General features: G+C 48.0%; 1 protein-coding gene across 1 annotated transcript in view; it reads left to right on the forward strand.

The window, feature by feature from the left end:
• The window catches only part of Togaram2 (TOG array regulator of axonemal microtubules 2), a 59,174-nt gene that overhangs the window by 40,921 nt on the left and 4,225 nt on the right, over positions 1-14,028 (forward strand). The window contains exons 15-19 of the mRNA XM_021149796.1: positions 2,500-2,617; positions 2,941-3,035; positions 4,667-4,805; positions 5,549-5,765; positions 13,396-13,482. Coding sequence (XP_021005455.1) covers positions 2,500-2,617; positions 2,941-3,035; positions 4,667-4,805; positions 5,549-5,765; positions 13,396-13,482 — 656 coding nt within the window. The remainder of the gene's footprint in view (positions 1-2,499; positions 2,618-2,940; positions 3,036-4,666; positions 4,806-5,548; positions 5,766-13,395; positions 13,483-14,028) is intronic.

The following is a 14,028-nucleotide window of genomic DNA, read 5'->3' on the forward strand; positions in this document are numbered from 1 at the left end:
GATGCACATAGACCAACCTCACAGAATATCCTCACAGGGATGCACATAGACCAACCTCACAGAATATCCTCACAGGGATGCACATAGACCAACCTAGTTTAGATCTCTTCTCATTGAGACTCCCTTTCCTGGTGACTCTAGATTAGGTCAAGTTGACAATTAAAGCTAACCACTGTCTCTCCTTTCTCTGGCTCTCCTACCACCAGGATCAGTCTCTTCTCTCTAATACCACCAGGGTATCCATTCCCTGAGGCCCCACTCCCATCTTCAGTATAAAGTGTCCTTGAGACAACTCTTTGCCTTTTCCCAATTCTGCCTCCCTATGTTGTCCAAAGTCTCCAATACTCACCAAGTTATGCAAGATGCACAATGGGCTTTCCCATTTCTTTACTGAATCCTCCCAGCTATGTTGTCCTCTGTGCCATAGCATCTTTGAAACCACCATGTATGCATCTTCTAGTTGGAGGCCTCACCTACTTGTTGTTGGCCGGCCAGTGACTAATCTGGGTTTTGTTCTCTATCTGCACATTTGCAAACTCTGTGGTGGCTGTTGCTCATTGCATGAACTGTGGAATTAAAGTTTGCACTGTAGGAAGGAATGGCGCTAGGAACCTTGCCTTGATTGTTAACTGAGGGGTGGGGGGTGTTTTCAGAAATCCCGTTGGGTGCTGTTGAGAGAATGCTGAGCTAATTTCTGTCTCAAATGCTTTAGAAGTACCGTACGGTCCCTTGGCACTGAGACCACAGTTGCTGTAGTGACAGAGAGCAGCAGGGCAGCAGTCAGACACAAGTAGAAAAAGACTTCGTGTGAGAGGAATGACCCAAACCCCACATTTTCTTGCAGAGCAGGGAAGAATGCATGCAAGAGAAAAGATAGGACTACAAGACATGTGACCTTTGTTCATCTGTAAGCCCCGACTCGTGTGGCAGTGGCACAGAAGACAGTGGAAACTAGCTAGCACTTTCTTGCCTTGGTTTTCCTTTGTGGAAAACAGAGATGCGCTTTGTAAATAACAGAGTCTGAGGTTGGGTGGGACACCATCCTTCTAGGTGCTGTCTGCTTCAAGCTTGGAAATTCTTCAACTCTGGCTCCTTTATCAGCTCTTCAAACTGACTGACCTTATCTTATTCCCACTCTGTTGCTTATTTCTGAACTTCATGTCTTGCCTGGCTTGTGATGGTGGCCTCCTGACAGGTCTTCAAGTTCCTTCACTTCCTGTCAGAGTTAGAAGATTGATTTTGTCTTTAGATTAATTTAAGCATGTGTGTGTGTGTGTGTGTGTGTGTGTGTGTGTGTGTGTGTGTGTGTGTGAGTGAGGGGAGGGATAGGTGGGTGGGTGGTGGTGATCACGGAGGCCATGAAAGGATGCTCAATCCCCTGATGCTGGAGTTACAGGCGACGAGACATCTTTGCTGCCTTGAGATTAGCATGCATATCTGGGCATTCTCAGCTTCCCATGGCTTGTAGGCCAAAGCCCAGCCCCTTCACATTGCCCTGAATACAGCCTGCCCCTCCCTCTGGCTTCCTTCAGCCTCACATTCTCCAACCATGTCTGGCTGTTGTGTCAGACCATGTTGTAAACTTTAGGATGCCCCTCCCCTTTCTCTCCAGTCCTGGTGTAAGTGTGAGTTCCCAGACCCATGCTCTCCTTGATTCTTGTACCTAGCCAGCACTATTAGCAGGTAGAGTTGACTTCTGTCCCAACCTAGGGGGAAAAAAAGAACACTTTTGATAGCTGTGCAACAGAATATTAAATATTCTTTTAATTGGATATATAGCTATATGGATATTGGATATATTGGATAATAGTTAAAATGGATATTTATTAAGGAGATACTTACAGGAGCTGGAGAGATGGCTTAGTGGTTAAGAGCACTTTCCCAGTGAGGAGACATATGGCTGTTCTTACGTTTATGGCCAAAGCTGCTACTAGTGTCTTGTTTATGCTTTGAGGTAGGTTGTGGTTGGGTACATCCAAGAAGTCTTCCAGGGAACCCAAATTCCATTCCTTGTACCTACAGTGTACAGCTTACGATCATCCACAACTCCAGGAGTTCTGACATTGTGTATTGGACTCTGCAGTACCCGCACACACACACATATACCTAGACAAACATGCATACACATACATTTTAGAAAATCTTGAAAATAAGATACATATGGAGAACATCACATAGTTAGGGAAGATGATTAATAGGAAAGTGAACAGTCTGGAAACAAGTTGCCCGTGAATTCTGCTATCTATTAAAATGTAAATGCATAGAAAAAAACCACAAAGAAAATATATAAAAATTTAATAGTGATTTCCTCTTGGTAATGGCATTATGGATGATGTTTATTCTTTTATGAATCTAATTTTTAACTGGGTAGGGATTGCTTTCCTAATTAGAAGTATGCAAAGCTCTCCTGTTATAATTGGGAAAGTTGTATAAAGCTGTAGAGTGAATTTATTAGCCTCTCAGCGGCTGTTTCCTCATTTGTTCTCTCCCGGGTGGCAGGTTTTATGGCCGGAAGATGGTGAATATCTTGATGGCCAATGCAAAGTTTGATGCATTCCTGAAGCAATCTCTCCCATCTCATGACCTACGGAAAGTCATGGCAGCCATCAAACAACGGGTGAGCTTGGGGGAACTCGAGTGTTCGGCTCGGCCCTCTTGTAGGTCAGGGAATGAGTCTGGGTCCCAGGGACTGTTGACAGGTGGCTTAAATGTGCTGTCTCCAGTGCTTATACCTGGGTCTTCCCTATGTGTCTCAAACTCTCTGGGCCTCCATTCCTTCTTGTCTTAAGTGGAGATTGCAGTCTCTACCCACCTACCTCCAGGGCTCCAGACTGTGACCTGGGGATGCTCTGAGATAGATGGCATATTTATCATTCTTGTTATGCTTTTGACTGGTATGGCATACCCCTTTTGGCTTACTGTCTGTGTCTATTTCTCAAGGGAATCCAAGACAATCACGAACTCCAATCTGCCAAAGGTCGAAAGGTGTCAAAGAGTCTGGTGGTGTGTGAGAACGGGCTGCCTAGTCACGAAGGGTATGGCTGTTCTTGTGTCTCTGGGGCCCCATGACCAAAGCTGACAATGGTGTCTTATGTGCCCATGGGGGTGGGTTGTGGAGTGGAGTGTGTCTGAAACTTAGTTGTGTTTCTGCAATCGGGTTTCATCCACTGCATTTGTAATGGATGGATTTGTAGGGATACGGTCTCTTCCCCACATCCTAGGCAGACTCAATTCTGCCAGAGATGCTGAGTCAAGGCGAATGTGATTCTGCTCTGCCAGGCTCTCTGTTTAAGCTCAGCGTCTCTTTGTTCACTTAAATTAGCATGTCCTTCAGCTGCTAGGTTGGTCAGCCTGGGGGGTAGTTTTGAGGTAGAACTGGACACAGGAAGTCAAGAAGACCTGGCCTGAGAGCTGGAGGGTGTGTACGGGAACAGTTAAGAACCAAGAGGGAATCCTCTGCTTGAAATGGGAACCCTTCTGCCAAGTCCAGTGAGGATAATAGCTGGCTGTAGCAGATGTCTGGGAAGGAAGCAGATGCTGAGCTCTTGAGTGACATCCTGTATCCTCCTACTCAACTCCCCCTCCTTTAACTAGATCAGCTCCCAATCTTTCTGTCTTCATGCCTTCTTTCTTTGCTCTGTTCTGTCTTTCCTTATCCTGAGTACCTAGAACTTGTGTGTGTCGATTCTACAAGATGCAGCTTGCCTGTCACCTTCTCCCTGACACCCTCTGACATGGTGCCCCCATATCCTCAGGGTGGACAAGCTGCCCCCTCTCCTTCATACCTCTGTCTCCTATCTATTTGTGAGATGTTTAAGGCAAACACTATGTGCCTCTTTGTTCTCAGGACCCAAACACAGCTGTTGGTATTCAGTAGACAAGAATGTGAACCGCATGAACAAATGATAGAATGGGTGATATTGGAGCCTGTTGGGTGGGACCTGGGTCTAGGGCAGGAGCTCTGAGACCCTGGCTTTGAACTAAGTATGGGGGGGGGTGGGAATCCTGGGTAGAGCGTCTCATGCTGGCTGAGACAGTCTAGGCTCTGATGGATATGCAATTTCAATGTGAGGAGCAGGTATACTCTCTGTTCCTAGAGGCATGTGAGAGACAAGCCAACAAGGGGCAGGATATCGGAAACAACAGAGGCGGGACATGATGGCCTCCAGAATCTTGGGTCTTCCCTTATCCTTAGCTTAAATATATTCTAGCTGGGCTGGTGGCAGGGTGGGCTTCTCTGTGGCAGATCACTTGTCTAGCATGCACGAGACCCTGGGTTGATCCCCTCTCCCTCGACACTTGCACGAGCCATCTGTCCGTGGTCCACTCTTATGTAACCTCCCTACTCTCAATTCTTTACACATCCTCAGAAAAGGGAAATGCAAAAACCAGGAAGAGAGAACCTTGCTTACTGTCCTTTGAGGACAAAGAGATGTCCAGAGACCCCCAAGTGCAGTGTCCTCAAGTAGCATTCAAAAGAGGCAGAGGTTGGTCTAAGCTGTAGGAGACACACTGTTTCTGTCCTACCTGGCAGTGGGATGCAGCTGGGATGAGGGATACGTTCATCCCCTGGGCTCTTCCCCAGGGGTCAGCCCCTGCTTCCGCCTAGGCTCGGCTCCAATGGCCCGAGACTGATGGGGCTACGCTCCTCCTCCGTGCGGGGCAGTGTGGAGATGGCAGAGCAGCTGCGGGAGCTGACCAGGCTGTTGGAGGCCAAGGAGTTCCAGGCTCGGATGGAAGGCGTTGGGAAGCTCCTTGAGTACTGCAAGGCCAAGCCAGAGCTCGTGGCTGCCAACCTAGTCCAGGTGAGCACGCGCCCATGCTCGTCCTCCTTTATTCCTTCCTGTCGGTGACAACTTGATCCGGAGAGCTCTGAACTGATTTGGAGGGATGTACAGGGAGCCCCTAAGCACTCACTTTTCAGATGGTCTTTGTAAAAGAATAGGCGGGTGTGACTGAGGGTTTTGAGCGCATCTATAGAACACTCAGAGATTTTCTGGGTGGCTTCTGTCCCTCTGCCAGAGAGGGTGCTGCCATCAATGACTTGGGTCACCTGCAGTTCATTATTTTCATAATATTTGGTATCAGAGCCTGTGGTTGGACAGTGGCTGGGCTGTAAATGAAGGACAGTCTGGGTAACTGGCTGAACACCAGGAAGGTTTACTGCTTTTCCTTGGAGTGACACTGACGGGCAGGTGGCAACCCAAGCCCTCCACTAGCTGTGCAATCTGAGGAGACTCAGTCTCCTCCATGAGCCCTCCTTGTTACTGGGAAACCGGAGAATGATAACAGCACCAGCAACATGGGCTGCTAAGGTCATCAGTGAATGATAGTGAAGAGGACCTGCCCCAGTGTTCTGGATGATTGACATGTGAATACAGTCCGTCCCTCCTCTTTATGCCTGTTCCCCTTTTGAGGAGAGGAGCTCTTCTTCATCACTGGGAGTGTGCTAGCAACAGGTCTGGGGATCCATTCCAGGGATGCAGGGGTAGTTTCAGCTGATGCCTGCCAAGCCCACAAACTCTTGGTGTTTTTGTTCCCTCAATAGGTCTTTGATGCTTTCACCCCAAGGCTTCACGATTCCAACAAGAAAGTGAACCAGTGGGCGCTGGAATGCCTCGCACAAATGCTTCCCATCCTGAAAGAGAGCATCCACCCCATGCTGCTGTCCCTCATCATCGCTGCTGCAGACAACCTTAACTCTAAGAACTCTGGGATTTCCACCGCTGCCTCCACCGTACTGGATGCCATGATGGGCAGCCTGGGTGAGCATCCCTCCGCAGTTCCTGTGGGGCTGTGGGAAGTCCCTGCATCTGGGCCACCACACTCATTGTCTTAGTTAAGGTTTCTATTGCCTTGAAGAGACACCACGCCTGTGGCAGCTCTTATAAGACAAAGCATGTAAGCGGGGCTAGCTTACAGTGCCAGGGGATTAGTCCCTAATCACCTGGATGAGAAGCATGGCAGCACACGGGCAGACATGGTGCTAGAGAAGTAGCTTGGGGATCTGGATCCTTGGGCAGCAAGAGGACAGAGACACCAGGACTGGCTTGAGCTTTTGAAACCCCAAAGGCCACTTCCAATGACACCCTTCCTCCAACAAGGCCACACTACTAATCCTGCTAAGTAGTGCCACTCCCTAATGACCAAATATATGAGCCTACCGGGCCCTTCTTGGTCAGACTGCCGCAGTCTACTAGGTACTGTGTGGGTCTAACGGAGGCAATGAGAGAGGGCCTGCTCTAGCTTCCCTACGGTCAGCCACAAGAGGAAAATGACTTTCTCAGGGCCACAGGGCACCGCAGGGGTGAGTGAGTTGTTCTTGGCAAACCTCATCTGTGCCAGGGGTTGGTGACAGACTGAAACAGAGGAGCAAGGGACCCAGAAAGGGAGCAAGGCATACTGGGCAGTCATCATGATAGCATCTCTGTTCAGTTCCCCAGTGTCAGGGGACTTTTTGTTACATCTCCTGTTTCTTCCCTGGTTAGGTGATATTTAGTATATCCCTAGAGGGAAGAGCAAGTTTAAACACTTAAGGTCTTCGGAGAAGGTGGTCCCTGAGTAGGGCTATGTCTGGGCCAGTGTGAAGGAACTTGTGACTGAAGACTGCCTCTGCTGTGTATCTGATGCCAGGTGGCACATGGCCACTGGCATTCATAAAGCAAGTCCTGGGCAAGACACCCCTGACATACTCACCTCGTCTCCCTCCCTATGCCTTGGCCAGAACCTAGTTCCTGGGCCTGGGACGGCAAGCTATGTCCTTGGCTAGAGCCACCAGGAGAAGTTTCAGTTACAAATCAAAGGCCTGGTCAAGTCCCTTTTTGTCTCCCGAGTTCATAAATATTGTCAATTTCCACATTTTTTTATCTCGGAGGAAATTTATGATTTGCTGAGTTTGTTGCCGTGGAACAAACAATACAAATCGGGCCCTAAATTACAGCTCACTCGCTGCGCTGCTCTGGCTGAGTGAGATTGCTGTTGCCAATAATCAAGGCTCTTGGTAAATCACGCCAGGCCCTGGATTTATTGGGAAAACCTACACAAAGCAGAGTAACGGGCTTTGGCTATTTGAGGAGGATGAGCGCTCCTGTCAGGGGAGAGGGCTCTTTTAACTCTCTCTGCCAAGGGTTTTAGGTTGCTCTGTGCCACCAGGCCAACCTTCCTTAGCACGGAAAAGACTGGCGCTTTGGACAACAGGATTTAGTGTCTCCTATAAGACTCAGGTGCCCTCTACTCAAGGACCTGCTGTGCCCACCTAGGATGAAGACCCCGAAAAGCAGTAGGCTTGGGAGTAGCCTGTGTATTAGTCTGTTTCTGCTGCTACAACAAAAATCTCCAAGGCTGGGATGTTTATGTAAAAAAGAAAAGAAAAAAAAAAGAAAATTTATGGTTCTCAAAGTCTAAGAGTGTGACACTAATTTTTCTTTTTTTTTTTTTAAAGATTTATTTATTTTATGTATATGAATACACTGTAGCTATTATCAGACACACCAGAAGAGGGCACCAGACCCCATTACAGATGGTTGTGAGCCACCATGTGGTTGCTGGGAATTGAACTCAGGACCTCTGGAAGAGCAGACAGTGCTGTTAACCACTGAGCCACCTCTCCAGCCCGACGATCAGCTTTCATGGAGGCTTCATAGTGAAATGGCACCACAATGGTGATGATGTCACAGTGGTGATGATGTCACAGTGGTAGATAGTGTCACAATGGTGGGAGCACCTGCAAGAGATTACACCTTTCCTCCAGGAAAGGTGGTTGTGCTCAGTGAACAGTTTTCTGCGTGAGTACACAATTTCAGACCCCAGGACCCACTTCAGGTGGGACATGGCAGCATCCACATCTAAAATCCCAGTGCTCTTGTGGTGGCCGGGAGGCAGCGGTGGGAGAGTCCTGGGAAGCCCAGGTAGCCTAGTGAATGGAGTGCTGAAATGAGACCATCTCAAATGAGATAGAAGGCAAGGACTCACACCTGAAACTCACCTCTGACCTACACACACGTGTGTGCACTCATGTGAGCGCGCACACACACACAAACACATACACACACACATACACACACACTCACACACTTTTTAATTTATTTAAAGAACATCATGGGAGCTAATTCACTTCTCAAGGCCTCTATTAATCTTCATGGGCAACGTTTTTAATGATCTCATTACTTTATGCTAACTTCTGCATCCTGAAAGTCTTACCACCTTCCAACATTTCCAAACTGAGGACTAAGCTCCTAACACAGAAACCTTTGGAGATCAGCATGCTGCAAGCAGAGTTTCAGCCATGCAGTTCTCCCTGTTGGGACAAAGTCCTCTTGGATACAGCAGGAAAGAGCCCTCCTGGTCCACTAGCCAGAGGCTCTGGGAAAATAATGATGCAGGGGATGTATGTGTGGGTGGGTGGGGCTGGGGGAGCTTCTTCTGTACTCAGATCAATGCTGAGGTTTGGAATGTAACCGCATTGGCCCCAAAGGTTCAAGGGAGCCCTATAAATCCTTCACAAAAGTTCCTGTGGAGGCTACATCATGCAGCGAGGTATCTTGACTCCGAGTGTGGTTCTGTTCCAGCAGGTGTAGCAATGAGTTGTCTGGGCCAGGTGGGTTTACTATGAAACACACCTCAGTCCCACCAGCAACACTGATCCTGAAGGTGTTCCTGTCCATAAAGTGACAAGCTTAAGGATTTAGGTTAGTGACATGGAGAATTTAATTGCCCCTAGTAAATGACCAGGGTAGAATTATGTTGGCCCCAGGAAAGGCTGTCATCTGCCTAGAATGAGCTGAGCTTAGCCCAGGTGACAAGTAACCAAACTTCCTATTGCCCAAGAGATTAGGTGAAAGCTGCAGAGCCTTGGGTAGTAGGGACAGAAAACCACCCAGCTAAGCCTGGTGATTCTAGTCTACTGGACTCCTCATATGAAAATGCTGTCTTGCCAACCTGCTTCCTCATGGTCCACACAGATTCTGGCTCCAGGCAGGAGATGCTCAGTCAAATGCTGGGCAATGCTTAAATGTGGAAGGCCAGAGTGTCAGCACAGCATGCTGCAGTCTGTTTCCTGCTAATTGCAGGGCAGGAGGATCAAGAGTAATGCCAAGCGAGGCTGCTGTCTTCTGGCATGAAGTCCAGATGGTACAATAATGGGGAGGCTGGCTTTTCTAGGATGAGTCTGAAGATGCTTCTACACTGTGAGATTCAGGGGTGGCATCATCTCATCAGCCACAACTAAGCCTTGTGGCTTCTTCCTTGGTTTTCCTGAGGGTCGGAAGCTTGGATGTTGTGTTGGTTGATATGACGGCTGCTGATTTCTGTGGCTGATCCCTTAGGGATCTCAGGAAAGGAGCCTGGGCAGCTTGCACCCTGGCCCCTGCCCTTCATCACCCACTTCCTGCTTTGAGGTTTCTTTGAATGAGAGGCTCAGTGCTTTTTCTTTCCTGTGAGACACTGAGACCTGATTTCAGGGGAATTTTTCTGAGGATTAAGGAAGTGCCGGAGCAGACTGGTTGGCCCTTTTGGGCTCTGTTACTGTTAGGTTAGTTGTAGAAGACATTTGCCTGATGAAAACCTCAGGCTGCAGACAGCTCTGCCTCCCACAGGTGACCTTGGCGTTCCAGCTTCTCACAGCCCAGAGGAGCTCTCTTAATTTAGCTCAGCCTCTGGCTGGTGCTGGAGAGGCCAGATAAGCTTGGGGATGCTGGTGGCCTTGGGTCTAGTTTTGCTATCTGCTCTCTGAGTTTCAATGTCTGTAAATCACATGAGTGACATCATGTTGTTAACGGGCTTAGACGCCCCTCCAATATACCAAACACTCAAAATCCCTGCCTTCTGTAAGTGTTCATATTTGTCCAAGTTTACCTAGAGAAAACCCACAAGAGAATGTAATTTGGATATAGGCTCTTTCATGTAATTCTATTCAGGACAGACATTGGGAACTGTCTACTTTGGTTTTTTGAGATAGGATTTCTTCCTGGGACCAGGAAAAGCTGCATAGCAAGCTCCAAGGATCCACCCGTTCCCTTCCCCCGTGTTGGGACACAATACCATCCCGGGCCTTTGTTCCCTGTGTATTCTAGGCATAGAACTCAGGGCTACACGCTTGTGTGGCAAGTGCTTTCCTGACACACCCATCTCCCTAACCCTTAGGAGGATTGTCTTTTGGGAAAGTATGAAAACCATGGCAATGTGCACAGTGGCTTGATCGCCTATGAACAGTCATCGTAAGTCAGTAACTGAACACACTACAGTCCTCCAAGAGGCCCAAACTGGGTGTGGTCATCCAGGAAACACTACAAGGAGGGGAACTGACCCATCCACCTAAGCTAAGAACATTATCTCAGGGCAGCCTGTGGCTTGAAATGCTCATGCTCTGATTTGCTTAAACAGGATGCAAATTCAAACGTATAACATCACAATTACATTTGCAAATATGCACAGGCAGAACTCCAAGAGCTACACACTGAGACCCAGTCTCAAAAAAAAATTACAAAAACAAAACAAAACAAAACAAAAAAAACTAAAGTAAAAGATGCTAAATGCTAAGTTCTTGTTGATTTTTTTACTTGTTTTTTTTTTTTTTCCAACTCCCACAGTTCTTCTGTGGCTTTCCAGTAGTCTGAAGATAAAATGTCCTGGTGGCCCCAGGGCTTCTCTAAGTGAAGCAAGTCTGATAACACATGGAGAGCCCTCTGACCCTTTGTAGAGAAGGGAACCAAAGGAGATCAGGGTCTCTGACTGACTAGCTAGGCCTGCTTTCTTCTCATAGCACAGTATCTTGTGTTCTTTTCACTGCATAGCAAATCATGACCTCCTTGGGAGGCAAAAAGAACCCTCTGAAAATGTAGGCCAAGCTAATGGAGTACTGACTTTAGCCTTTCAAATATTAGAGTCCAACATCATCACCACCACCGCCACTACCATCTCACTCTCTCTTTTTAAATGGAACAGAACTAACTCAGGGCCCTTGCACATGCTAGGCAAATATTCTATTGCTGAGCTACCTCAAGCCAGATCAAGATTCTGGCCTGTTATTTGATGTTTCCATTGTGAGAATTTTAGGACAGTAATAGAACTTATTACAAATAGGGGATACCTTATTGATTCTATGACATGGGGCCAATCCTAAACATTAAGTTAAGCAATCTAATTCTCACAGCAACTCAATGAGAAAGGAACTGGGATTATCCCCATTTCATAGATGGGCAAGTCAAGGCATAGAGGGGAGGGGGTAGCTCATACAGTGTGCTCCTGTCTCATTAAATCTGAAGGCGATCCCAAAAGGTAAGTCTTCACAGGGGTGACTAAATCGCGGCAGACCAAGTGCGTGTGTAAACTGCTCTGGCATTCATAAGCCAGCCAGGAGAAACCTCTCTGTAAACACTGACCAGGCAGGCGTACCCTGAAAGCATTTTCCAAGCACCACCTATATCCTAGCACCAAGTATCCGTCAACTACATGTACCATGTACCCTGCAAGCATTTATGAGGCGCCTGCTGTATGCTGGCTGCCACAGCAGCGCCTGGTTGATCTGCTGGTAGTCAACTTTCAAGGACTTGCCCAGGTGCACTTCCCTCTGGCCCCGGAAGACGGTGTCAAGGATCCAGGAGCAGGGCTGAGTCACATGGGAGAGGACGGAGAAGGGAGAAGTGCTTTGCTTTCGCAGTGCTACATGGGAGGGGCCACCCTCTTATTAAACCCACGCCTCTTGACCTTAGGCGCTTTGCTTTGATGTCACCTCCTCTAAACCACACTACAATTGAAACCCTCCTGTGGTTGCGGCAATCCATCTGTGGACCTTTCAGGAGTTGCTTATGTCAGGGCCTCTGCCCACTTTATACCCTGGGCGTGCCCTCACCAGAGGCTCATACCTACTCTTGGATGTTCCAGCCTCCAAACCCTGAGCCAAATAAAGCTTTATTGTTTATAAATTGTTCATTTAAAAAAAAATATGGGAGCAGAAAATCAACTAAGGACACCAGGACACACACACCTGCCCTGCCCCCACTCTGGGGTGTGGGCAAGCTTCATAGCACCCTGGCCCCCACTCTGGGGTGTGGGCAAGCTTCATAGCACCCTGGCCCCCACTCTGGGGTGTGGGCAAGCTTCATAGCCACAACTCTCAGAGGGCATTTCACTATCTGCCTTACCTTCCATTAATTTGTTCCATGACTGTTGTGGTTGCAAAATGCATGTTGGGTGCTGGGCACTGGGCATGCTGGGAGCTGAGCATGCTGGGAGCTGAGCATTCTGGGTGCTGAGCATGCTGGGAGCTGAGCATTCTGGGTGCTGGGCAAAGCAGTACCTCCAGGTTCATGGCAGTAGCAGTAGGGAGGTAGCCGGAGACCAGTCTGAGCTTGTGCCTTTGTGGGACAGACCAAGGGTGTTGATCTACCCTTATGGGTGCTCAGGCTCTGGCTACATGAGCACAGTTCCCACCCTGACTTATGGCTCATGTTCAAATCAAAGAAACCTCCCAGAGGGCCGGGGGACTCCTTTGTACTGGTTTTGGGCTCCACGTCTATCGCATGAGAAGGGTACCAGGACGTTCTCACTGTGGGAATAAATGACTATTCAGCATGGAGCATCCTAATGACCAGAGTGTGAGTTCAGACTTACTGAAAGCCTTGACTTCTGAATGCTACCCCCAGCCCCGTGATGGGCTTTGTATGACTATCAAGGAATGCCTCAGTTTACCCTGAAGCTAGAAATACGTTTATATCCATTAGTCCATTCCCTTCATTGATGACTAGCGTCAGCATTTGTGTGTCTGTTTTCTGTCTGCCAGTCATTTATCTCAAACCTCACTTTAAGACAACTTAGAAAATCGCAGACTATACGGGAGTAAATGGCAGACTGTTTGGGAGTCAATATAACTGCTTGAGGCTGCCCACACTTCCTCTGATATCTTATGTTCATTTGCTTTTTCAAAAGCTGGTCCCAAGCTGGGATGATAGGCCAGTGGGTAAGATACTTGTCACACAAGTCCCAGATCGATCTGGATATATGTTTGTTTTCTCTGCAGGTGAGTCCCAGAAGCTTACGGGCCTTCTAGCCTGACATACAGCAGTGGCAAGTTAGAGTCTGCCTCATATCAGGTGGAAGTCGAGGACCCACACCTGAGGTTATCCTCTCACCTCCACACTTGCACACACAAAGACACACCCATACACACACAGACATACATGGACACATACACACATCCATACCCACTGACACACATCCCCCAGACAGACACAGACCTATAGACATTTAGGCAGACAGACACTGTGATCTCAAAGAGTTAATTCGACTCCCCATAGGGCCCCCTTCTCATGAGGGCGTGTGAACACCTAGCACCATGAGCACCTGGTGTGTTGGCATGGCTGGGGATGTCACAGTCACCGATGTCTCCATCTCTTTCAGACCACCTTTGCCTCCTGCAAGCGTTTGCTGGGCGCGTGCGTTTCCTGACAGGTCCTGCAGTGCTGGATGTCACAGATCGCCTCTCAGGTGAGCACCTCTGACCCCACCCAGCCTAGGCAGTTTGTCCATCACTGTTCTTTCCTATACCATAGTTCCTTAGGGTCTCGAAGGCCATTTAAGAATTTTCATTGTCTGCTTTTTCTGTGTGACACTCTCCCCATCTTGGTTTTGGTCAAAGTAAAATGTGAATGTAAGATAACTAAATAGTTTCTAAGAATGTATTTATTTCTTACAAACCTGGGTTCCTCTAGCCCACTGAGAACCTTTGAAAAGTCTCTCCCTCTCTCTCTCTCTCTCTCTCTGTATGTGCACATAAGGGGTTCACTTAGGGATTTTTGAGAGAGGGTCTCTTGCTGACCTGGAACTTGCTAAGTAGGCTAGGTTGGCCAGAGTTCACTCTTCAGTGCTGGGATTATAAAGCACAAGACATTACACCCATTTATTTAGTTATTCATTAACATCTATTCACTTATTTATTCTCTCATCTATCTATCTATCTATCTATCTATCTATCTATCTATCTATCTATCTATCCATCCATCCATCCACCCACCCACCCACCCACCCACCCAC

The sequence above is a fragment of the Mus caroli genome, chromosome 17 (genome assembly GCF_900094665.2).
Source record: "Mus caroli chromosome 17, CAROLI_EIJ_v1.1, whole genome shotgun sequence".
NCBI lineage: Eukaryota > Metazoa > Chordata > Mammalia > Rodentia > Muridae > Mus > Mus caroli.